The following is a 24,222-nucleotide window of genomic DNA, read 5'->3' on the forward strand; positions in this document are numbered from 1 at the left end:
GTTCCAAAGGGAGCTGAGGTGAGTTCTGGAGTAAAAGTTCATGTTGTTGAGGCTTGAGGCAAAGTCTCACAGAACCCCGGCTACACTGCAGATTTCCGTGCAGCTAAGGAACCTTGAGTTTCTGATTCGCTGGGCTCCACCTCCCAATACCTGCATTACCGGCAAGCACGGCCACAGATGGTTTGTGTGCTGTTGGGGGGTTGCACCCAGAGTTTTGTGCAAGGCTAGGCAAAAACTCTACCAGCCAAGTTACATCTCCAGGCCCCTGTTGTTGTTAATTTATAAAATTTTTATATGGTATTATTTGTGTATATACGTATGTATGATACATGTGTGTGGATGTGGGCAGGCATGCACCACGGTACATCTGCGGAGGTCAGAGGACAACTTCAAGGATCGGCTCTCTCCTCCCACCAAGGGCTGTGGGGATTGAACTCAGGTTATCAGGCCTGCGAGGCAAGCACTCTTACCCACTGAGCCATCTTGCCCGCCTTGTTGTTTTTAAGCAACAGATCAAGCAGACAAGAACAAAATACATTTTCATAGTTTGTGCCTTCATATGTGTGTGTGTATACATTTATATCAACATAATTTTTTGACTCCCTGGAAGCAATTCTCAGAGCCACTAAATTATTACTTTCCTACCAACAAAACGGGAAAGCCATTTGTTGTCAATTTTACAAAAGGCAACCAGACCTCAATTTTGCAAATCTCAAGTTCTCTTCTGATTGAGTATAGGCTAATTTCTGCCATTTAAAATGATTTATTTAAACAGCTCAAATGAAATAATTCTCTCTGGCGGTTTGTATTGTTACTGCTGAGACACTGGGGCCCGTGCCTGCTGCAGGCACTCAGGCTCTGGTCAGTCCCAGTGCTTCTATTTTACCTTTTGAGAAAGGTTCTTACTAAATTGCTCATCTTAGTCTTGGACTTACACTGTAGCCTGGGCAGGACTTGAACTAGTGATCCTTCCATTTTAGCCTCCAAGAAACTGGGATTATAGTCCTCTACCACAAAGTCTGGTATGGTGGTTAGTTTTATGTCAGCTCAACACAAGTTAGAGATATATCTGGAAAGAGAGAATCTTAATTGAGAAAATGTCTCTAAGTTTGGCCTATAGGCAAGTCTGTGGTAGATTTTCTTGCTGGTAATTGATGTGGGAAGGCCCAGCCCATTGTGGTGCCACCCCTGTGCAGGTAGTTCTGGGTGCTATAAGCAAGCAGGCTGAGCCAGGCAGTTGTGGCGCATGCCTTTAAGCCCAGCGTGCAGGAGGCAGAGGTAGATGGATCTCTGTGAGTTCAAGGCCAGCTTGGTCTACAAAGTGTTCCAGAACAGCCAGGGCTACAGAGTGAAGCCTTGTCTCAGAGGAGGGGGGAAGAAAGAAAGCAGGCTGCAGAAGTCATGAGGAGTAAGCCAGGAAGCAGCACCCACCCATGCGTGGTCCCCGTCAGTTCCTGCCTCTATGTTCCTGCCCTGACTCCCTTGGATGATACTGTGAGCTGGAAAATGAAATAAACCCTTTCCTCCTCAAGTCGCTTTTGGTCACAGCAATAGGAAAGTAACTAAGATACCTAGCTCTCTAGTGATGCATTACTAGATACTGACAAAATAAAGAAAGCCTCCTCCGCTAGTCTACTTTCTCCAGAGTATACTGTGGTTTGGAAATGTCCCTCGTATGCCCGGGTGTTGAAGGAAAGGTTATCAGCCTGTGTGCTACTGGGAAGTAGTAGAATCTCTAAGAAGTGGAGAGATGTTTGGTTATATTGAAGCTGTGTGCTTAAACCAGATGTTGGGAGTGAGATGTTTGGTTATATTGAAGCTGTGTGCTTAAACCAGATGTTGGGAGCTGCAGTATTCTGAATTAGAATGGCCTCCATAGTCTGTTGATATAAAGGAATGTTTGGTCTGCAGTTCATGGAACCGTTTGGGAAGGATTAGGAGATAGGGTCTTGTTGGAGGTTTGTCTCTGGGAGTGAGCTCTGAGGTTTCAAAAGTCCCTGTCCTGCCCAGCTAGCACTCCCTTTCTCCCTCCCTCCTCCCCTCCCTCCCCCTCCCTCCCTCTGCCTTGTGGTTGCTGTCTCAACACATACGCTCTCGGCTTCTGCCCTGGCACCATGCCTGCCTGTGTGCCACCACCAAGCTTGCTGCCATGATGGTCATGGACTAACCCTGAAGGCCTCTTGGGCTTCCTCCCTTAAGACCTGACCTTTGCCCAGGGCCTTCGGGGTACATGTTCTCACCACTTTAGGATTTTGACATATTGTTCCTCTAACTTCAATAACCTTGTTCTTCAACCTTTAGGTCTTCTAAATTGTCACCACCTCTGATCCTTTAAGACTGCAGAAGGTGGCCTCTCTCTGGGACCCACATTCACTGTGAGAGCCTGACCGAAGAGCCCTTAACACAGGTGCTGTTAACATTGCTGTCATCTTCCTACTCCGAACCTTCCTCTGGGTTGCAAGCTCCCTGGGGACAAGGAATGTGACTATTTATCACTGCATATAATGTTTGAGAAGTTAGAAATCTCCTACAAATTAAACAACCAGGTATAAAGTAGATTAAGAAAAAAATGAGTAAAGATGGCCTAAGTATGGTCTACGGGTAACAGTCGTCAGGGACTAACGATGTTACTTTGCCCATGATTTAACAGGTAAGGGATTTGCAGGGTGACTTGAGGACTTGCAGTTCCTACCTCAGAAGCAGTTACAGCCCTGAGAACCACTGGACATCTGTCACTGGGTACAGGAAAAAGACTGCAAATTAGATCAAGGTTACCCCACAAAAGGAATGATAAAACCAGAGTAAAGCGAAGAAGCCAGAAGATACCTAAGAACAACATTTCTGCCCGAGATGTAGCAAAACTCATTTCAGAGGTCAAAGAGATGGTGGCTCAAACGCATATCTACTTTCACTGATAATTTATTTATTTACTTATTTACCTTCATGGTGCTGGGGAATGAACCCAGAGATAAACTAAGCAAGTGCTCTACCACTGAGCCACACCCCAGCACGGCCTCCCTTACAGATTAAGGCAGGAGCCCCCAAGATCAGAAGACAGGAGAGGAGACAAGAGGTTAAAGGAAAGATCAGGAGCTGAAAAGCTCCTGAGGGCTGGGAACCAAGGAAATGGAGCGGCGTCTCTGTGGTACAGCGAGGTGTGGATTCTCAGGAGCCCACTGGTATCACCAGAATTCCAGACAGAGGAGAAAGTGATGTGAAAATGACAGGTGGATAGAAAAATTTAAAACACAGATGTCCCCAGACCTCATATGATACAAAGGGAGTGAGACATTACCCTTTGACCTTTTGTTTTGTTTTGTTTTTAAAAGACAGGGTTTCTCTGTGTAGCCCTGGCTGTCCTAGAACTCACTCTGAGGACCAGGTTGGCCTCAGACTCAGAGATCTGCCTGCCTCTGCTTCCCAAGTGCTGGGATTAAAGGTGTGCGCCCCTGCCCAGACCCTTTGACTATTCTAATCAAAGACTGGGGAATTAGTCTCAGGAGGTGAGACAGGAAGTCTGGCTAGAATGACATGGGGCCCAGGGAGGAGGAGAAGAGGGGTTGGGTATGGTATTTTTCCACACTTTCCAACCCCTCTGACAGTCTAGAGATGGGATTAAATAACTGAGCTAAGGCTACCTTACTTCGAGGCTTACTTCCCCAGCACTTCAAAAACAATACCTTTACTTTTTTAAAAAACTTTTATGCATTTGGGTATTTTGCCAGAATGTGTTTGTGTACCACATGTATGCAGAGCCCATGGAGGCCAGTAAAGGGCATCAGATCACCTGGAACTGGAGTTACAAACACCTGTGAGCCCCCATGTGGGTGCTGGAAATGGAGTATGGATCCTCTGGGGGAGCGGCCAGTGCTCTTAATCGTTGAGCCAGGTCTTCACCCCACAATACCCTAATTTTTAAAAGTAAGTGGCAAGCACCAAGAGTCACCAAGGGCAATACTTTCCAGCTTCACAGTTGGGGCATGTCATGTTTAAAATATTCAACCTGGGACTGAGGATGTAGCTTGCTTGGGAGTGTGCTTGCCTGGCATACATGAGACCCTGGGTTCAATTTTCCCATCACACAAAACCAAACAGTGAACCTACTCAGCAAATATGAATCCTTTGGGGCATCCTAAAATAATCTCACTGTAATATGGTCTGTTCTTTGTGGTTTGTCTGTATTTTTATCTTAGTTGAGCTGGGGATTGACCCTATGGCATCACGTATACTAGATAAGCACTTTGCTACTGAGATCCACTCAGCATCCTTGTAAATACAGTCGCTGTAAATACATTTACAAGTCAGGACATCCTGCTCCATGACTACGCCTCCCTCCCACGGTCAGTCTCCCTCGAGGTGAGTGGCCGCTTCCCCCTTTCTCACAGGCAAACATGTCTCTTCTGCTCCTCATATCCGAGAGGACCGGCCACACGCTAGCTCCTTCCCCTCTTCACCCACTCCTTCCCGCTCTCACCCTGTCTCTCAGAACTGCCTCCTCACCTCCAGGTCCACCACGTTTATTCTTTGTCTCTGCTTAATGGGGCCCTTGCTGCCTGCCTTCCTGCACTTTCTTCTCAGACTCTTTTCTTTCACATCCTCTACCTCCTGACCTGGGCCCTAATTTGAACCGTTGCTTAGGAAATCTGTTAAGGTGGCCCGAGGAAACAAATGGGGCAGATGCACAAATGCAGGACATGCGGAGACCAGGTGGCCAACCCAGGGTTCCCAGGCCTCCGTGGCGGGAGGGGGTGGGCCTGAACTAAAGGATGGGGCCAGCGAAGCCTCTGCCAGAAGCCCAGTCCTGCTGCTCAACAGCCCGAGTGCCCACACAGGGATGGCCTGGATGGGCTCTGAGAGTTGCCAGTTGGACAGACTGACCTAGACAATAAGTAGGTCACGTTCAAGGTCTGCTGCACAGAACAAGGCAGTTTCAGAGAAGACTGAATCTCTAAGTTTTCTGGATTCGCAGACACGCTAAGAACTAAGAGGCAAATCTGACCAGGTACTGAAAATTGTGACACACAGAATCTTCCAATGAATTCTTTTGTAAGCTTTTGGAAACGACCCAGGTATTTGGCGAGTGCGGGGGAATCTAGTAGGTAGGCTTGATGAGGATCTGCACTGGGAAGGAATTTAAGATCAAGGTCAGGAGTGATTAATATACACACAGGAAGTCATCAACATTGAAGCAATATGAATCTCATTAAATCTTCAATAGCTTCCTATTGCCTGAAGGAACAGAGTGGTATTCTAATGATTAAAGCAATAACATTAAAGTAGAAAACAGCATTAGAAAATTAATCTGGCCCTTACAAAAGAAGCTACCATCAAGCCCTAACCATGAGCCTTCCTCCTCCAAGGCTCCTCAGAAGCGACTCCTCATTAGCACACTGTCTCCTCCCTAGCGGGAAGGCTTGGCCAACCTAACTGGTGACAAGCACTTGAGACCTTCTTCCTCTTCATCCTCTTCCTCTTCTTCCTGTTCCTCTAACCTAGTTAACAGATAAGCCCCCATGGTGAAGCCACCCCACTGCTCCTAGCCGTCTGCCCTGCTTCCCAGTGTTCCCTGGCCCATGAAGCTTTCTCCTGCTGTGGCCCTCACTGTTTTTCTGTTTGCCGTGCCCCGCATTGCCCTCTGTAATCCCCTGAACAGCTGCTAGGCACAGAGCACGAAGTGGGGGGAAATGACCGAGGGTGACGGAGCTGTTTCTTGAGGCAGCCATTCCTGGATGGGTCAGCCCTGCACAGTGTCAGCCGGCTGGCAGAGAGTCTGGCCAGGTGTCCCTTCGCCCTCATTTAGTTCTGTTTCATATCACAGGAAAATCATAATCTTACCTATGATACAGGTGGACATGCGAGGCCCCAAAGGCAGAGATCACAGGCTGAACTGAGAAGAACTGAGCTTGTTACATAGACTCTACATGGGATTTTTTAAAAAAATGAGACAGGGGTCTCTACATAGATCTGGCTGTCCTAGAAATCACTGTAGATCTGGCTAGCCACAACTCCAAACTCACAGAGATTTGCCTGCTTCGGACTCTGCCTCCAGAGTGCTGGGACTGGATGAGCACCACCATTCCCAGCTCTGTAGGAGCAATGTCTAAAGACCATAGTCTCTATCAGTGGTTTCCATGAGGACAAAGGCAGTTTTAGAAATGCCTCCTGAAATGCAGCATCCTAACTGAAAAGCTCCCTCCTAAAGCAGGAGGAGGCCTATGGCTCAGGAAGCTCTCAAGGTGGCAGGTTCCCAGGCCCCTCCAAAGCTTGCAGAGGTGGGCAGATCCCTGGAGCATATCAGCAGTTCTTCTTAGCCAAACTGGTCAGCACCAAGTTCAGTGAGAGATCTTTTGTACCCATCTCCCCACAGACTCTGCTGCTCCCGGGGCTCCGTTTGTCCCCATCTCCCCACAACTATGCACCATTCCTCTTTGATTCGACACTGCTGTCTAGCGGACTGCAAAGGCCTTCCCCAGTACATTCCGAGTCCTTGAACAGTAGATTAAAATGGAGACACCTTCTCATTTCCCTGTCCCTGTGCTCACTGCTGTCTAGCTGATGACACCTGAGTTGGTCATCAGAGTCTCCCATGACCAGATTTTGACCTGTCTTCATCGCCTATGAATCCATTACACAAATCCTCTATCCTAAACACGTCCTGAGTGCTTCTGTGTCCTGGAAGTGTGTTTCCACCACCCTGCCTTAACGCCTTTGGAATGCTCTTCTCCCTAAACCGCTGACTGCCCGAATCATCCATCAGGACCTAGTTCAATGCTCACGTCTGATGAAGTAATGACTCCAGCTCCCTACCCACCCCCCGACTCCTCCCCTGCTCCAGAAGCATCACATCATGCCGTACTGTCGTACACACCATGAGGCTTGTTCCTCCGATCAAACTCACGATTGCTTGGCACAGGCCAAAGCCACCCTCATGAAGAAGACACTCCAGGCCTTCCTTCCCTTCTACCCAGTTTTCTCCTCGTGCCCCTGCTCTCTGGCCTCACTAGGAATTCTCATCTTTGAACACTTTTTTTTTCAAGCCAGGTTCTATCTATGTAGCTCTGGCTGTCCTGGAACTTACTATATAGACCAGGCTGTCCTTGAACTCACAGAGATTCCCCTGCCTCTGCCATCCAGGGCTGGTGTAAAAGGTGTGCACCACTATGCCTGCCTTAGATACTTTTGTTTCTTCTTCTTCTTCTTCTTCTTCTTCTTCTTCTTCTTCTTCTTCTTCTTCTTCTTCTTCTTCTTCTTCTTCTTCTTCTTCAAACTAACAGTTTCTTCTGCTTTCAGGTTATTCAATCTAATAGCAAAAGACACGGCTTTACACATAGCAGAGTTTTTCTTCTTATGCAGCAGCTGGCCTTGGCTAACTCTGTAATCCATCCTCCCCTTGCCAAACTCATGCCTCCTCTTTCCTGTTCTTTCTCCAATACCCACCTGGAAAATCCCCATTCTATCCAGCCCTCTACCTCATCCCTGCCCATCGTCCCACAGACACTTAGCCTGGCTGGCCTTGAACTCACAGAGTTCACTATGTACAGCACCACACCCAGCCCTTGTCCCTCTGTACTCAGACATACAAAGTGATACACACTGAAGGAAGTCACACAGGATGGACAGACGGGCCACTGAGGGCACTGTCACTTCAGTGAGTCTCAGTTCTGTTAGGCAACCCTCCTCCTTACTGGTTGCCAATTTCTAACAGAACCTCCCAATCCTCCACCTCATTTCACCTGTAAACTTTAAAACAATGAAGTGTAAATCAATGAAGACAAGGGTCCCCTCAGTTTTCTGTGTTATCTATTCCTTGTGTCATTTCCTGACTCCCTCAGAGACAGTAGTCTGCCTGTCTTCTCTATATCTCATGTGCACGCCTCAGCTCAGCTCGGCTCACCCTGGCGTCCCACCCAGGTGGTCCTCAACCCCCCACCCAACTCTGCTTTGGCTGCTTCTGAGCACTTCCTCAACCTGCCTGGCATGTTAATCCAGCAGCAATTCCAGGGTTTTAGGCAAGAAGCTCTCCGTCTCTCCTGCCCTGACAAAGTTTTCTTTGTACTGGCAACCTCAGCTCCAGGCTAGCCAGCACAGTGATGCTCACTCTCCAGGCTCTACCGAATGGTCCACTGAGAGTTAGGGTTTCTACACATCAGGCTGCTCCGCTGCAGTAACTGACTGACATCTCTGAGTCCCTCAAGGACTGAGAACTTGTGAGGACAAGAACCAGACATTTCATGTTCAGGACACCATTACTGGCATCTCCACTACCTAGGCTCCTTTTGTGTTTCCACAACATTTAGACCAAACCTTTCCCCTTTTCTCTTTAACTTGTGCAGTAATACTTTATGGTCAGAGAATGTAGCTTTATAATTTTTGGTGTTGTTGCTTTTAGAACTCTTAAGGCTTCTATTAGAATGAGTTACCAAGTTTTATCCTATTTCATAAGTATCCGGGATTTTTTTGGTTGTTGCTTTACATATATTTGTAAAAATAAAAATAAAGGTAATGTTAAACCCAAAGCATCAAATTTAATTAAGTCAAAATTACTAATTATACATTCTGAACTTCACTAACCTTATTGTATCTACTTGTCAACTCTCAATCCCCAGTGTGACTGTGGTTTTCATCAATTTTTCCTTTTATTTCTAATAGCTCCTGCCTCATGTATCTCAACACATTATTTGATTCACTATTAATAACTTTATCGTAGCATAATTAACTAGTCACTTTCCATTCAGCCATTCAAGAAAATTCTTCACTGAATTTTATATGTCAGACATTATTCGAGGCGCCTGACATGCGTCGGGAGAACAAAAGCAACACGAATCCTCGCAGCTCTCTCTCGCCTTCCGCTGGAGACGGGTGCCAGGCGATCAGCCTGACAAGGAACTGCGATGAACGGTGTAGGGCCTTCTGAGGCCTTGCAAGGGTCCGACTTTTACTCTGAGGGTTTTCAGCAAAAGAATGACATGATCTGATTTACATTTTCATAAGATCAGTCAGTCTGCTAATGTTCACAATAGAATATAGAGGGCAAGGAAGGATAGAGACACAGAGGCCAGAACAACTGCATTAATCCAAGGAAGAGATGATACTGGTTAAAATCAGGTCGTAACAGTGGGAGCGATATATATATATATATATATATATATATATATATATATATATATGTATGTATGTTTGGTTTCTGGGTGTATCTTTTCATTTATTTATAAATTGTTTGCTTTTGACGTTATTGTTAATTAGACAGGGTTTCTCTGTGTAGCCCTGGCTGTCCTGGAACTCGCTTTGTAGCCAGGCTGGCCTTGAACTCAGAGATTCACCTGCCTCTGCCTTCCTTCTGAGTGCTGAAATTAAAGGCATGTGCCACTACTGCTGGGCCCAATGAGTTTATTAAATGGATTTCTAAAGAGACTAAACACTGAAGAAGAAGAAAAAAGAAAGAAATGAGGGTGATTGAAGGTTGATAAGAAATCTGAAAATATCACATTGGGGCTGGGGAGTTGGTTCATCAGGTAAAGCGCTAGTTATCCAAACATGAGGATGTGGGCTTGATCCTACACCCATGTAAAAAAGCTGAGCTCTAGGGTGTGTGCCTGTAATCCCAGGGCACTGGTAGAAGGTGGGAGTGGCAAACAGGAACAGTGAGAGACCACGGCTCAAAACAGGAAGGTGGAACCAGAGAAGGTGGAACCAGAGGTGGTGGCTAACACCTTCAGTTTTAGCACTTGGAAAGCAGAAGCAAACAACTCCCTGAGTTCTAGGCCAGCCTGGTCTACACATAGTGAGACCCTATCTTTTTTTGTTTGTTTGTTTTACAACAGGGTTTCTCTGTGTAACTGTCCTAGCTGTCCTGGAACTAGCTCTTGTAGACCAGGCTGACCTCAACTCACAGAGATCCGCCCGCCTCTGCCTCCCAAGTACTGGGATTAAAGGCGTGCATCACCACCGCCCAGCAAGAGACCTGGTCTTAATGAAAAAGGTGAAAAGTAATAAAGGAAGGACTCCCATTGTGAAGCCCTGGCCTCCACAGGCTCACAAACAGGTAAGCACACCCCACACACATCCATGTACATGCCAATCACACATAAACACAAAATTTGTAAAAAGCTACACTGTATACTTTATACAGGTGAACTGTATGTCAAATACACTGTTTTTTTTTTTAATTGACATCAGCTAGGCTGAGCCTGGCAGCACAAAGATATAATCTCAGCACTCAGGAGGCCTGTATGGGCTACAAAGCAAGACCCGCTTGAGAAACAAAATAATACAAACAAAACTTATTAACAACTAAGGTGAGAATGGGGGGAAGAGTACTTACTACAAATCCAGTCTCGGTGATGTAAACATATTGACTTTTTAAAAGAGACTTTATATATATATAATTTATATAATAATTTATATAATATATAATATATATATTTGACATGTTGATTTTGAGGTGTATATTAAGTGAAAATGCTCAGTGGGCAGTAGATGCCACCCCTTACTGGTATCAGTAACCCCTGGAATCCTGCAGCTTGATGGATGTTGTTTAGTGTCACGATCTTAATGACATTATTAAGGGGCTGGTGAGTCTAGACACGGTCTGCAAACTACTTATAACCTGCTCAGTGTTAAAACTGCTGCCTTGCTTTTCACAGTGGATTCTTCTCTGTGAACAAGCTTTACCCTCTAGCTCAGTTCTGGAAACCTGGCAAAGGTGGGATGTCAGCTGTGACACTAAGCAACACAATTTGTGACGGAAGCGACTGTGGTAGATAGTTTTATGTCAATTTGACACACGCTACCTCATCTGAGAGGCGGGGCCTCAGTTGAGAAAATGTCTCCATAAGATCAAGCTACAAGCAAAACTGTAGGGCATCCTGGGGCAGCTGAGGATAGGGAACCTGAAATGACCCTATCCTATAGCCATACTGATGAATATTTTGCATATCACCATAGAACCTTCATCTAGCGATGGATGGAGATAGAGACAGAGACCCACAATGGAGCACTGGACTGAGCTCCCAAAGTCCCAATGAGGAACAGAAGGAGGGAGAACATGAGCAAAGAAGTCAGGACCACAAGGGGTGCACCCACCCACGGAGACAGTGGGGCTGATCTATTAGAGCTCACCAAGGCCAGCTGGACTGTGACTGAAAAAGCATGGGATAAAACCGGACTCTCTGAATATGGCAGACAATGAGGGCTGCTGAGAAGCCAAGGACAATGGCACTGGGTTTTGATCCTACTTCATGTCCTGGCTTTGTGGGAGCCTAGCCAGTTTGGATGTTCTCCTTCCTAGACCAGGATGGAGGGGGGAGGACTTTGGACTTTCCACAGGGCAGGGAACCCTGACTGCTCTTCAGACTGGAGAGGGAGGGGGGTGGGGGGAGGGGGGGAGGAGTGGGGGAGGGGGAGAGGAGTGGGAGGCTGGGAGGAGGCGGAAATTTTTTTTTCTCAAAAAAAAAAAAATCTCACTAAGTTGCCCAAACAGGCCTTGAATTTGCTAACCTGCACCAGCCTCTCAGGCAGCTGGAGGTCAAATGCCTGTGCTAATAGGAGAAGATATGTGTGTGTACCTCTGTACATTGAACTGATGATCTGTATTCTGAGTTACTTCTACCTCATTATCACTGTTTTACATATTGTGCACCTGTAACTACTCAATCCAAAAGCGTTGGCCAAGGTTAACCAGGCCCAACATGGATTCCTTGTCCTGTTCCTCTAAGATTCATTAGTTTGAATTCACATTCCTTAGTTTGAATTTGGTATCTTGTGACCCCAGTTTTGGGATTAGAGTTAGACTTTTTTCCTCCATTGTAAATTTCATATTTTAATAAAATGGGTGTATTATCCAAAAAAAAAAAAAAAACCTGTAGGGAACCTTCTTAATTAGTTGATTGTTTGGAGCCTGGGCCACTGAGGGTGGGGACACCCCGGGGCTGGTGGTCCTGGGTTCTATAAGAAAGCAGGCTGAGTAAGCCATGAGGAGCAAGCAAGTAAGCAACACCCCTCTATGGCCTCTCATTCAGCTCCTACCTCCAGGTTTCTGCCCTGTTTGAATTCCTGTCCTTTAATGATGAACAGAGCTAGGAAGTGTAAGCCAAATAAACTATAGTGAGTTCTCCATTAGTCTAGAATACACGAGATCCTGTCTAAAACCAAAATAAACCTTCTTCTATTTATGGCAGCATCACTGCTGTAAGAATTCCTCTGTATTAAGCAACCAGGCAAACATGTGGATCAACCAGTTGTTGGCACTACATAGTGAAGTAATGCAGAGGACAGTGAGCCTTAAAAGACAACAAATTAATCACCCCCCCCCCCCGCCGCCGCCCCAGATTTCTGCTCTGCAAAACCTTCCCAAATGTGGCACTGGGAAGTGAAGCCATGAACCATCTGAGGCTTGGCTAAGTCAGAGAATAGAGGTTTTGGCTCAAAAGCAGCTGGAAAAGAGGCATGGCACACCACAAGGTTATTAAGACTAAGCTGCTGCTGACTGAGAGCTGAACCGATTCCAGAGTTTGCAGTACTGGTAGATGTAGGAGCCCCTAAGTCCCAGAGCCAACACACTTCCTTGAGAAAACCTCACAAAGCCTCCCAACCCCAACAGTATTCAGCTGAGACCCCAGAAAGTCTACAGTTTAGGAGTTAAGAATCACTCCTGCTAACAGAGTTAGAGTGGACCAATTCCATCTAACTGGTTGCCTGTCTTTGTAAATAAAGTTTTATTGGAACATAGCTATGCTCACTTGCACCTGGAAGAGTTGAGAAGTTGGAATAGTAATTGCTCATAAATGCCTAAAATACTACCTGGCCTTTACTGAAGTCTACTTTGGAGTAAGGCTCCTTGTATTTTCCTGAAGAATAAGGGCAAAACCCAAAAAGATTTGTTCTAACAAAGAATAACACCTGGCAGAATCAAACTACTGCCTAACACTCAACATATTGTAAAGAAAATTATTATCATCTCTAAAAGATATCCATTGTGTCTGGGCATGGTGGCACACACGTTTAATTCTAGGACTCAGGAAACGGAGGCAGTCAGATCGCTGTGAGTTCGAGGCCAGCCTGGTCTACATAGTGAGTTCCAGGATAGCTAGGGCTGTTATACAGAGAAATCCTGTCTCAAAAAACCAAGAAGAAAAAATATATCTATTGTAAGATATATACAATTAAATATTACATGAGGGAGATGGAGAGATAGCTCAGTGGTTAAGAGCACTGACTGCTCATCTAAGTTCAGTTCCCAGAACCCACATGGCAGCTCACAACTGTCTGTAACTCCTGTTCCAGGGGACCAACACCCATGGCAAAAAAAACCCAATGCATATAAAATAAAAATAAATAAAATTTTAAAATATTACATGAGATATGAAGCAGGAAAATGTAAATAATAATAATAATAATAATAATAATAATAATAATAATAATAAGAAGAAGAAGAAGAAGAAGAAGAAGAAGAAGCTAATAAAACAGACTATGAGTAACCCAGATTTCAAATGTTTAAAATAGCTGTTATAAGCTGGAGAGATGGCTCAGTAGTTAAGAACACTTATTGCTCTTGTCAGTTGGATTGCCATAATGCCTATCTTGGGACTCACAATTGCCTCTAGCTCCAGTTCCAGGGGATCTGACTCCCTCTGGCCTCATCAGGTACTTGCATATATGTGATGTACATAAATTCATGCAGGAACACACCCATGCACATAAATAAATAAAAATTAAATCTTTTTTTAAAGTTGTTATGCTTACTGGGTGGGGTGGCACATGCTTGTAATCTCAGTTTTTTTGGAGAAGGCAGGAGGACCAAAAATTCAAGGCCATTCTACAGAAGACGCTTGTTAGGACAGTTGTTAGAAATGTCTACTAATGAGTGAATGGCTGGGAAATTTGAACAGAGAAACGGGGAGGGGGAATGCCCAGTACAGTGGTTCACACCTCTAATCTCAGCACACAGGAGGTAGAGGCAGGAGGATCAGGAGTTCAAGGACACCTTGGACTATAAGAGACTCTGTCTTAAACAAATAGCTAAATGACAATTCTAGAAATACGTACAATATATATGAGGCGGAGTGGGATTTTCTGTCTTTTTTGCCTTTTATTTCCGCTTGTGGGGATGGAGTTGGAACCCCAAACCTGGGCCTCATGGGTGTTAACCAAGAATTTAGCCACTGAGCTACACTCCCAGCCCCTAGGCTTATTCTTGAGAGATACACGATGAAAAGAATCTATAAATGAAGTGATATATACCTAGGACATATTTTAAGATAATACAGTTGGGGAAGCAATGTGGCTGGGGAGGAGGAGGAACGGGTGTCTCTAAACGGGTGGCCTGCAGATGCAAACACAGAGTTTGCTGCTTTGTTCTCTGTCTTCTGTGTGTTTGGAACTTCTTACATTAAGAACATTTCAAAGGCTAAAAAAAAAAAAGAAAGAAAGAAAATCTTCACAATAACAAGTTGTTTTAAGTGTAAAAGACCATTCAAGTAATGCTCTGTGTTCATATAATGATGGGCTCACCCCTGCCCAAATCTCTAAAATTTGTTAGACGCTGTACATTTTCACAATTTTTGAGTGCTTTGGAGAACATAGGCATTTCATAAAAGCTGAGTGTTTTATTTCACGAAACTGAAGGTATGCCATTCCCTGTATGTATTATAAACTTAGATACACAATACACACAAATCCAGGTATCTGACTTCACAAGCAGGGGTTGTTTTAAGCTAAACTGGACAGGTGAGATGGCTCGATGGTAAAGGCACTTACCACCAAACCTGATGACCTGAGTTCAACCTCTGAAACCCAGACGATGGAAAGAGAACTCCCTGAAGTTCTCCTATGGCCTTTTTATGCAGACCGTGTCACCTGCTTGAGTACACACTTACACAATAAACAAACAAATACATGTAATTTTAAACAACTTGATTTTTCCAAACAATTATATTTTGAGGGTACCGTTCCATGTCAAAGTCAACCTTTTTATACATCTTTAGATACACATATACACACAAAGATGTCGGTATATCTGATTTCACACAAGACTGTATTAAGTTAACCTGAGCTGATGAGGTGGCTCGGAAGGCATATATATATATATAATAAGTGTTGGGTATCACTATGAAAATATTTACCTCCTAAAACCGTTCCTATCTGCCTGGCACTTAAGTAGTCCCTTAAGTCGTTGGTGCTACGTCTTCCTCGTCCTTGAACCAGTTTCTGAGTTCTTTCCAGAAAAGAATCAGAGCCTATAGTAACTCCACAATGATTCACCGCAATCGTACCTGTTTGGAATGACTTGGGCATCCTAAGTTCTCTTAAGTCATCATGAGAGTAATCACATTTTACAAGTTCCTCAAAGAGAAGACATGCCAATACAAAAGTGCATTTCACAGGCGTCGCCAGTATATATGTCTGTAACACTAATCACACAAATAAAATGATGTAAGAAAACTTTAGGCAACGACCCGCAAATCTCAAGGACTAACCACTCAGGGACATGGTCCAGGAAAGGAGTGGACAAACGTGTCTGTGTTTCTGTAGCGTGCCAGTGTGTATCGTGTGTGTGGGTCTGACTGAAAGCATGCACGTGCGTGCCGCGTCCACACGCGGTTTTATCTCTGGGCGTGGAGCCCTGGAGCGGTCGTATGTCGATCCCTTACCTCCACGGACGAACAGGTGGACGCCGATGGGCGCCGCCATGTTGGCTCCGGTCACGTGGCCAGGAGAGCACTTCGCAGCTCCGCCCACTGGAGTTGCCGCGCTACCAAAGCCCACAGGCGCCGGCACAGCCGAAGGGGAGTGCGCGTGCGCGTGAGGCGGACTGCGGGAACCCGGGCTCGCTAGTGGCCCTGGTGGCCCCGCCAGCAGCTCTGCCTGCAGCCAGCACGCTCCCGGCACGAGAGGCTGGCTCCGGCCGCAGCGCTTGGTGGGCGCCATGGCGCCCTTCTGGGATGGAAGAAAACTGTGAGGTAAGTGTGGCTTCCAGTATTTACAGCATCAACGTTTCGGTGCATGGAAACAATGAAGTTGGTCGGGAAATAGAACACAATTTAGTGTGCAACATAGCACTTTGCATCGTCTTCCACTCTGTTACAACTTATTTCCCGGCAGTTAGTTGAAAGGTAGAATGTGGTTCAAACTGCTCAGCTGCCCTTTGCTGTGTTAGAACCCAAATTACTCAGCAGAGACTCCAGGATAGAATAGCTAGGACACCTGTGTGCCCCAGTGGGTATCTTCAGGGGTTTTCACTTTCCCCGTTACACTTCCTGCTTGGCAGTATTAACTGGTGTTGTTCCTTTTAGACATTTAAAAAATGACCCTGTCAGTATGCATAGCCCACAGATGAACCCCATGGAAAGCCAAGTATGAGTCAAGCGAGGCAGCTGGTATATCCTCGATGGTACTGTTGCGCTTTTTTTAACCACCTGCCCTTGTTCTGGTGCGGATCGACCGGTCATGGACCATGTGGTACCCATCTTGTTAGCCTCCGGTGTGCAGCAGAGAACATGATATCCCCAGGTGTGTATAGTGAAGCAGCCCAAACTGTGGGTGTAGCAGTTGCTGGACTTTGAATGCAGTCAAGATCAGTAAGGATTCTCTGTGAAGGTGTGGGCGTCTTCTAATTTTAAAGGTGCCATGCTGAGGGGAGCATGGTGGAGCATACCTTTAATCCCAGAACTCTGGAGGCAGAGTCCAGAGGATCTCTGAGAGTTCAAAGGCAGCCTGTCTTGACCCTGCCCCAAGACAAAACAACAAACAAACAAAAACAGAAAAGGATTCACAGACTCAGTGAAAAGTTAGACCATTCAGAGATGAGTTAAAGGGAAAAGCACAAGGCCTTCCTCACCTCAACACGCCACAGTCCGTCAGTCCAGACCTCAGCCTTATCTTTAAGTGAAGTCACATGCTCATAAATTTTACCCTTTCTACTCCTGAAGCTCAAATCCAAGAACACTTAATCCAAGCTCGTTCTTTTTGAGATTGCACATAATATGTTTTGTTCAATCCACTCCCGTGCCCTCCCATGAGCCCATCCCTGTCCTCCTACTCCACCCCATCTCTCCCACCACTTCCCCCTCCCAGGTTCATGTAGTTTTGTTTTTTAACACATGAGTTTGAGTCCACTTAATCCTGCTAGCATGCATGTGTATGTAGGGCCATCAATTGGAGCACAGATATCTGATCAGGGCCAGAAATTCTGAAGAAAACTGACCCTCCCTTCCCCAGTAGCCATCAATTGCTAACCCTGAGCTGGGGTGGGGCTTCAGGACCTCCTCCTGGTCCCTGTTGAGATCTTGGCTAGCTAGGTCTTGCGCATGTAGTCACAGCCACTATGAATTCATGTGTGCATTGGCCCTGTTGAGTCAAGAAAACGCCATTTCATAGCAGTTAACCCACTACCTCTGGCTCTCAGAATCTTTCCACAACTCCCTTCTTATGAAACGATTCCCTGAGCCTTGGAGTAAGAGAATCTAATATATATGCCCCATTTAGGGGTGAGCACAGTCTTGCATGTTGACTAGTTGTAAGTCTTTATATTAATCTCCAGCAAAAAGAAACTTCTCCCATGAAGGTTAAAAAATGCACTGATGTGCAGGTATAGAGATAACTTAAGAGCTGGGCATTGGTGGCGCACACCGTTAATCCTAGCACTCGGGAGGCAGAGGCAGGTGGATCTCTGAGTTTGAGGCTTGCCTGGTCTATAGTGTGAGCTCCAGGACAGCCAGGGCTACACAGAGGAAAAATAAGAACTTGGGGTGCAGTTTAATATCACGTCTATTGAGCAGAGTATACACTCCCCTAGAGTCTATGACCTGCACAGCTGTGGACGCTTGGCCTAGTTAACAGTGCCATACAGGAACTTATTGCAGTTTTCACCCAGTCTAGCAAAGTGATGGGCTCCAGGTTGGATAAGAGATACTGGAAAGTGACATAAAAGGACATATGACAATCTCTGGCATGTACACACACATGCGTGTGCATGAATGTATATATGCACCACACACACAAAAGACTGGCTGGGTATCGTGGCACACACCTTTATTCCCAGTACTTGGAAGGCAGAGGCAGGCAGATCTCTGAGCTTAAGGCCACATGATCTACAATAGCTAGTTATAGGCTAACCAGGGCTACAAAGTGAGGCCACCTGGTTCCTGGTTGGTGGCGCTGTTGGGGAGGTCTAGGTGATGCAGCTTTGCTGGAGGAAGTACAGGGGCTCAGAGATTGTAAAGCCTCCCCCACTTCCAGTCCACTTTCTCCACTCCGGTCATCTTCCTGCCCTAGACACCAGGCCTGCTTGCTTGCTTTCTGCCACATTTCCCCACCATGAGGGACTCTAATCTCCCTGGAACTATGAACCCAAATACACTCTTCTTGTAAGTTGCCTTGGTTGTGAGGTTTCTATAAGAGCAACAAAAACATTACTAATACAGGCCCTTTTTACAGTCTAGGTTTGAAAAAAAATAGCTTCATTATGGGTGATCCTAGAAAAATATGTATATCTCTAAACTGCAGCCTTCAGAGGTTTACTCACAACCCCTACTGCATTTAAAACAATATTAAGGAAACCAGAATAGTTAAAAATTATCACAAATTACACACAACTTTAGAAAACCTTGTGTGGGATACATTTGTTATTTGTTATTTATTTATTTATTGCTGATTTTTCTTTTTTATTTAAAATTGTTTTCATACAATATATTTTACACATGTTCTCTTCTTTTCCCAATTAAAAATATGTACTACTTCATGAATTTGCATATCATGTGCACAGGGGCCATGCTAATCTTTATATCATTCCAATTTTGGTATTTATGAGGCCAAAGGAAGCATGCATCAACCTTTAATATTAAGTAAAGGAAAAGGGTGGAATGCTTAGCTTTTCAAAAGCACGCACAGAGGAATTTCTGATTTATTTTTTAGATAAGTAATCACTGACAAGTCCATGTGTTTTGTTCTGTTTTGGACAGGGCCAGTGGGGAACATTTCTCATTCAGACCACCACAGGGGCAAAGGTATTTGTCCTATTTGGTTTTTCGTTAACTAGACTCACGCTGGAGTTGCCTAGGAAGAGGCATCTCTGTTGAGAAAATGCCACCTCAAATTATCTGTCAGCAAGTCTATGGGGACGTTTTCTTGATTAGTGGTTGCTGTGGGACAGCCCATCTCATGGTGGGAGGTTGCTGCCCGTGAGCTGGTGGTCCTGGGTGCTCTAAAGAAGCAGACTGAGGGGGCTGGAGAGATGGCTCGGCGGTTAAGAGCATCGCCTGCTCTTCCAAAGGTCCTGAGTTCAATTCCCAGCAACCACATGGTGGCTCACAACCATCTGTAATGAGGTCTGGTGTCCTTTTCTGGACTGCAGGCATACATGCAGAAAGAGTATTGTATACATAATAAATAAATTTTAAAAAAAGAAGAAGAAGAAGCAGACTGAGCAAACCAGTAGGCAGCATTTCTCCGTGACCCCTGCTTCAATTCCTGCCTCCAGATCTTTGCCCCTGAGTTCCTTCCCTGACTTCCCCTCATAATGGACTACAGCTGTATGCTGAAATACACCCTTTCCAACCCAAGTTGCTTTTGGTCCTGATGCTTATCGCAGGGATAGAAAGAGAGCTAGGACAAGGTTTATGGGAGCATTTGTCCCATACGGACACATTGTCAAGCTAACTGGACCTGATGCAGTGCGAACAAGGTTGGTTCCCTGGTCCACTGGGGGGAACTGGTGGCTAGGGACCCCCACAGCTTCCTGGGGCTTGTTGTCTAGATGTAGCCGCTTTCATTCTCTCTTCCTGAGCCTGCTTCTCAGTTTTGCCCTCTGCATTTCCCCCTGGAAACTTAGCCTTCTGATGTTCTTAACCTTTTACTCTGTGGCTTGAGAAGAACATTTCCAATCCTATCCTTTAATTTGCCCAGTTTTAGGATGAAGAAATGCTTTATTTATTTATGCGTTTTAAGCCAAATGAGTGTTTCTTTCCATGAGCCAGGACTGTGCATAAACATACCCTTTGTGCACTGCAGAGACCCGTCTCAGTGCTGACTGGACCCCTTGTTCCGCATTGAACAATTATATGTTTGGGCAGGTGGTGGTGGTCTCTGGGGTACTCTTTTAACAAGCCTGAGGGCAGAATGTGATGTGTCCCCCACCAGCTATTTGAGGTAATCATGTATATGTTACTGAATCATCTAGAAGTACTTTTAGAGAAAATAGATAAATTCTCCACGTTGCATAAGGAAAGCAATGCCACGTGTGTGGGCAGGAGGCCGTTGTGAAGTGGGTTTCTCTTTGTTATTGCTGTGTGTCCTGCAGGACCAAAACCGGGTGCCAGGCAAGAGAGGAAAGGAGTTGTAGTGACACAACCGCCCTCCTCTTCTTTCCTGACGTTGTCTCAGTCCTAGAATTCCTATGCAGATGAAGCCCCAGGCACCTATTCTATTCAAGCAACCCTGTGTTTCAGAATCTAGACATTTATAGACAAGGGACCAGCAGATACCTTGCCGTCTTCTCTTGAGCATTCTTTTTTTCTTTTCCCTTTTCCTTTTATTTATTTATTTTGGTTTTTTGAGTCAGTGTTTCTCTATTATAGCCACTTTTTGTCTATATAAAAAGGGAAGGTTTTAACTTTAACATAATAAAATTATATACAATAAGAACAATGATCAGTTATTGTTTAGCTAAAAAGGAAAGGTATTGACATTACAATAAAAGGAAACTATATAAAATAAAAACATTATCAAGTAAGAATTGCATTTATAATGCTCAGTCCATTTGTATTTGGCAAATTCCAAGAAAATATACCATTATCCTGTCTTGGAGAGTCCAAAGTTTTTGCCTCTCCTGCCTTCTGAACACTGGGATTAAATGTGTGTGCTACCAGTGTGCATATTTGTTCTCTTCTTTTCTTTTTTTTTTATTTATTGATAAAAGGAGAATAAAGAAAAGAAAGAAAAAAAAGAGTCCAAAGTTTTATACCTAATTTACTTTCTGTCATAACTAAGGAAAACTATAACTATCTAGTCTTCAACTCATCAGAAACCTGAGTAAACAGGAAGTGAAGAGAAAACAACTTCTAAAACTATAGGGATGTCAGACATCTGGCTGTCTGGACAGTCCCTTCAAGGTTCCTTTGTAACACTGGGGCATCCATCATTGGTCTACAGGCCTAGAATATCAGAAAGAGTTTTTTGTGAAGCAGAAACTTTTGAACGACCATCCAACCTTGGCTTGGCAAAGTTTGGCAGTCACCTTTGATGTCCTGTTCATCCAGTTTGTACTCTTTTTTTTTTTTTTATTTTTGTTTTTCGAGACAGGGTTTCTCTGTGGTTTTGGAGCCTGTCCTGGAACTAGCTCTTGTAGACCAGGCTGGTCTTGAACTCACAGAGATCCGCCTGCCTCTGCCTCCCAAGTGCTGGGATTAAAGGCGTGCGCCACCACCGCCCGGCTCTGTTCATCCAGTTTGGACAGCATACTGTCACCAGTCAAGGCAAAGGCAGTTTCTTGCCCAATGGCTAGATTTGACACATTAAAAGCAAACTCTATTTGAAGGTTCTTCAGTGCCCATCATCCTTTTTTTTTTTAAAGTAAATTGGTACTCTCAGGAGCAGACAAGTCTCTTTGTCATGAAAGACTTATGTTATTAAAACATTTTAAATGCCATATTTTGTAGGTTTCTGAAGTATTTGAAGACCATCTATTTAAAATATATTTATTTGACCTTGAAAACATACCTAACATGACTATAAATTTGATTATTATAGATAATTAACTATTAACCTGTCTTTCTTTATTACCCTAAAAAGCTTTTGAGTACTAAAACTTATATTACATTTTTAAATGAGCTGCAAAGATACAATACCTTAAGCAAGAGTAGAAACATACATACAGTATAACAAAAATAACCTTAAGTTTCTATCAATATACAAAATATCTTAAGAGTAGAAATGTATATACAGTATAACAAAATAACCTTAAATTTGTATTAATTTACAAAAATCCATCCCAGTGTAAACTATTTGAGACTAGTAGTTGCTCTTTTAGTTTGAAAGTAGATTCAATAATCTACCCTTCTGTCATTTCCCTTTTTCTTTCCAAAACAAGATCTGTGAATCTAATCTTCTTTTCTTAGTTTTCTCCCTGATCATAACCAATTACAACATGTAACCAAACCCCCTAAATGATCTACCAAATGACCAAAAACCACCCACCCCAACTCTTGGTAATCTGGGTGTGTACCATTAAGCCACAACTCTATGGAGTTTCAAGCTCCCTGCCATCACTGAAAAGCACGCAGAGCATGCAGTTGGCTGTTCATCAATACCATTTAAGTGTTTGGTGGTGGAGCCTCTTAAAAGAGCTGCAAGGTTTTTGCAGCTAAAGCTGAATCAGGAAGCCTCTCTTAAATGAGACATGCTTGTCTCTAGCAAAGAGAGCCCACCTGAGAAAATGCTGCTACCAATAAGCTGTGTGTAACTCTGTTCTTTTGTGTCTAGAATTACTTCTCAAGCTCTCTCAGGTTTTATGTGGATATAGTTGTCCATGTTGGCACCATTTTGTTGACCGAGATTTCTGTCCTGCCCAGTCTCATAGTCGTTCAGTCCCAAAGAAACACACAAGAGGCCTATATTAATTATAAACTGGTTGGCCTATTAGCTCAGGCTTCTTATTAACTAATTCTTACATCTTACATTAACCCATTATTCTTGTCTGTGTTAGCCACATGGCTTGGAATCTTTGTCAGCAAAGGATTCACATCTTGCTTCCTCTGCAGCTTGGTGACAACTGCAGATTGAGCTTTCTTCTTCCCAGAATTCTCCTGTTCTCATCGCCCAGCCTCTACTTCCTGTCTGGTCATCTTGCCTATACTATACTTCCTGCCTGGCTACTAGTCAATCAGCATTTTATTAAAATAATACAAGTGAAAGAATAAAAGACCATTGTCCCACAGCAGCAGAGCCTGTAGGCAACTGCATGTTTGGGGTTCTGGATGTGGCTGTTGCGGGGAGATCACAACAGAAAAAAATCCCCAGTGGAGAAGCTGGTGACCCACAGCAGTGGGGAAGTGGCAGCTTAAAAAACCCCAAGTGATCTTACCACAAATTGGACAACAGATATTGTGGCTTCTTTTATTGTTTTATTAAAATTAAAGCTTGGGAGTCAAATATTAGTGAATAAATCTAATATTAGTGAATAGATCCATGGAGCAATGGAGAAATGAGCACCTGAACCTCTTCTCCACCTTTCCAGATCAAAAAGACTCACCTCCTTATTCCTCTGTGTCCCTCTATCTTCCTTTGAATCAGCCAGCAAACCCTATGGTCCACTCCAATGGCGGTCTCAGAACAACAACACAAACAAATCTCTAGCAACGTGGGCTATCTGAGCTCCTGCCTCAAACAAATAGGCAAAAAACTATGCATTTATCCAAGGAGCTCTAAATTAAAGTATGAATCATTAGAATTTGCTATATTCCCCAACTGATAACTCCTGGGATATATATATACACTTGCTTATATATTTTTGGAGAAAGAAAATTTCCATTTATAGTGGAGGGTGACTTCCAGGAAAATTGAGTTATTGATCACTAAACACACAAGTGCCCACCTTAGGCCCCAAAGAGGTATAATGTTTTCCTTCCTGACATCACTGGAAAACTGAGACTCACGTGGTCCCTAGACCTCCATCACAAAGACTAAGTTATAAGCTCCCCTGAGCAGTGTCAAATGTAAGGATGTTGCAAATTGTAGCCATCCCTGGCAGACAAGAGCTGAGAAAAATTTGGTGCCTGCTGGATCTCCTTCACCGCCTGCAGAGCTAAAGGGGGAAGAAGGGCAGGAAGGAGGACAGGCATGCTTCCTTTAGTGTCCCTAAGCCATCCGTGCAAAAGAATAGAGCACATGTGTTCTCTTGATCACCTTGTTGGAAGTTTGCAAAAGGTCATTTGTGTTTTTCTTCTCTGTTCACATGTATAATAATACCTGCTCTTAAAAACATTGCAAAATTACAGGAATGTACAATAGTAATAATAATAAAAACACTCCCAACCTATTTGCCAGGCAATGGCAGTTAATAATTGTTGTTTATCCATTAAGACTGTTTTCTATACATATTGCATGTGCATTTTTCTATCATGGCTTATTCTCTTGTTTATGTATGGTTGTGTTTGTTGTTAAATTTTAGTGTGCCTGATTTGAAACATATGGTCCCATAGGACAGTGTGAGGCAATTCATTTGGCCATTAA

General features: G+C 44.2%; 1 protein-coding gene, 1 long non-coding RNA gene and 1 other non-coding gene across 3 annotated transcripts in view; 1 reads left to right on the forward strand and 2 right to left on the reverse strand.

Moving 5' to 3' along the window:
- Metap1d (methionyl aminopeptidase type 1D, mitochondrial) overlaps positions 1-15,739 on the reverse strand; it is a 70,866-nt gene extending 55,127 nt beyond the window's left edge. The window contains exon 1 of the mRNA XM_075984905.1: positions 15,648-15,739. Coding sequence (XP_075841020.1) covers positions 15,648-15,687 — 40 coding nt within the window. The 5' untranslated portion in view covers positions 15,688-15,739. The remainder of the gene's footprint in view (positions 1-15,647) is intronic.
- A 47-nt stretch (positions 15,740-15,786) lies between these two features.
- Positions 15,787-24,222, forward strand: part of LOC142857170 (uncharacterized) — a 48,559-nt gene continuing 40,123 nt past the window's right edge. The window contains exon 1 of the long non-coding RNA XR_012911772.1: positions 15,787-15,956. This is a non-coding gene — a long non-coding RNA (uncharacterized LOC142857170). The remainder of the gene's footprint in view (positions 15,957-24,222) is intronic.
- On the reverse strand, positions 18,718-18,819 carry LOC142858097 (U6 spliceosomal RNA). Its single transcript, XR_012911976.1, has one exon. It is a non-coding gene; the product is annotated as a U6 spliceosomal RNA (small nuclear RNA).

The sequence above is a fragment of the Microtus pennsylvanicus genome, chromosome 9, assembly GCF_037038515.1.
Source record: "Microtus pennsylvanicus isolate mMicPen1 chromosome 9, mMicPen1.hap1, whole genome shotgun sequence".
Lineage (NCBI taxonomy): Eukaryota > Metazoa > Chordata > Mammalia > Rodentia > Cricetidae > Microtus > Microtus pennsylvanicus.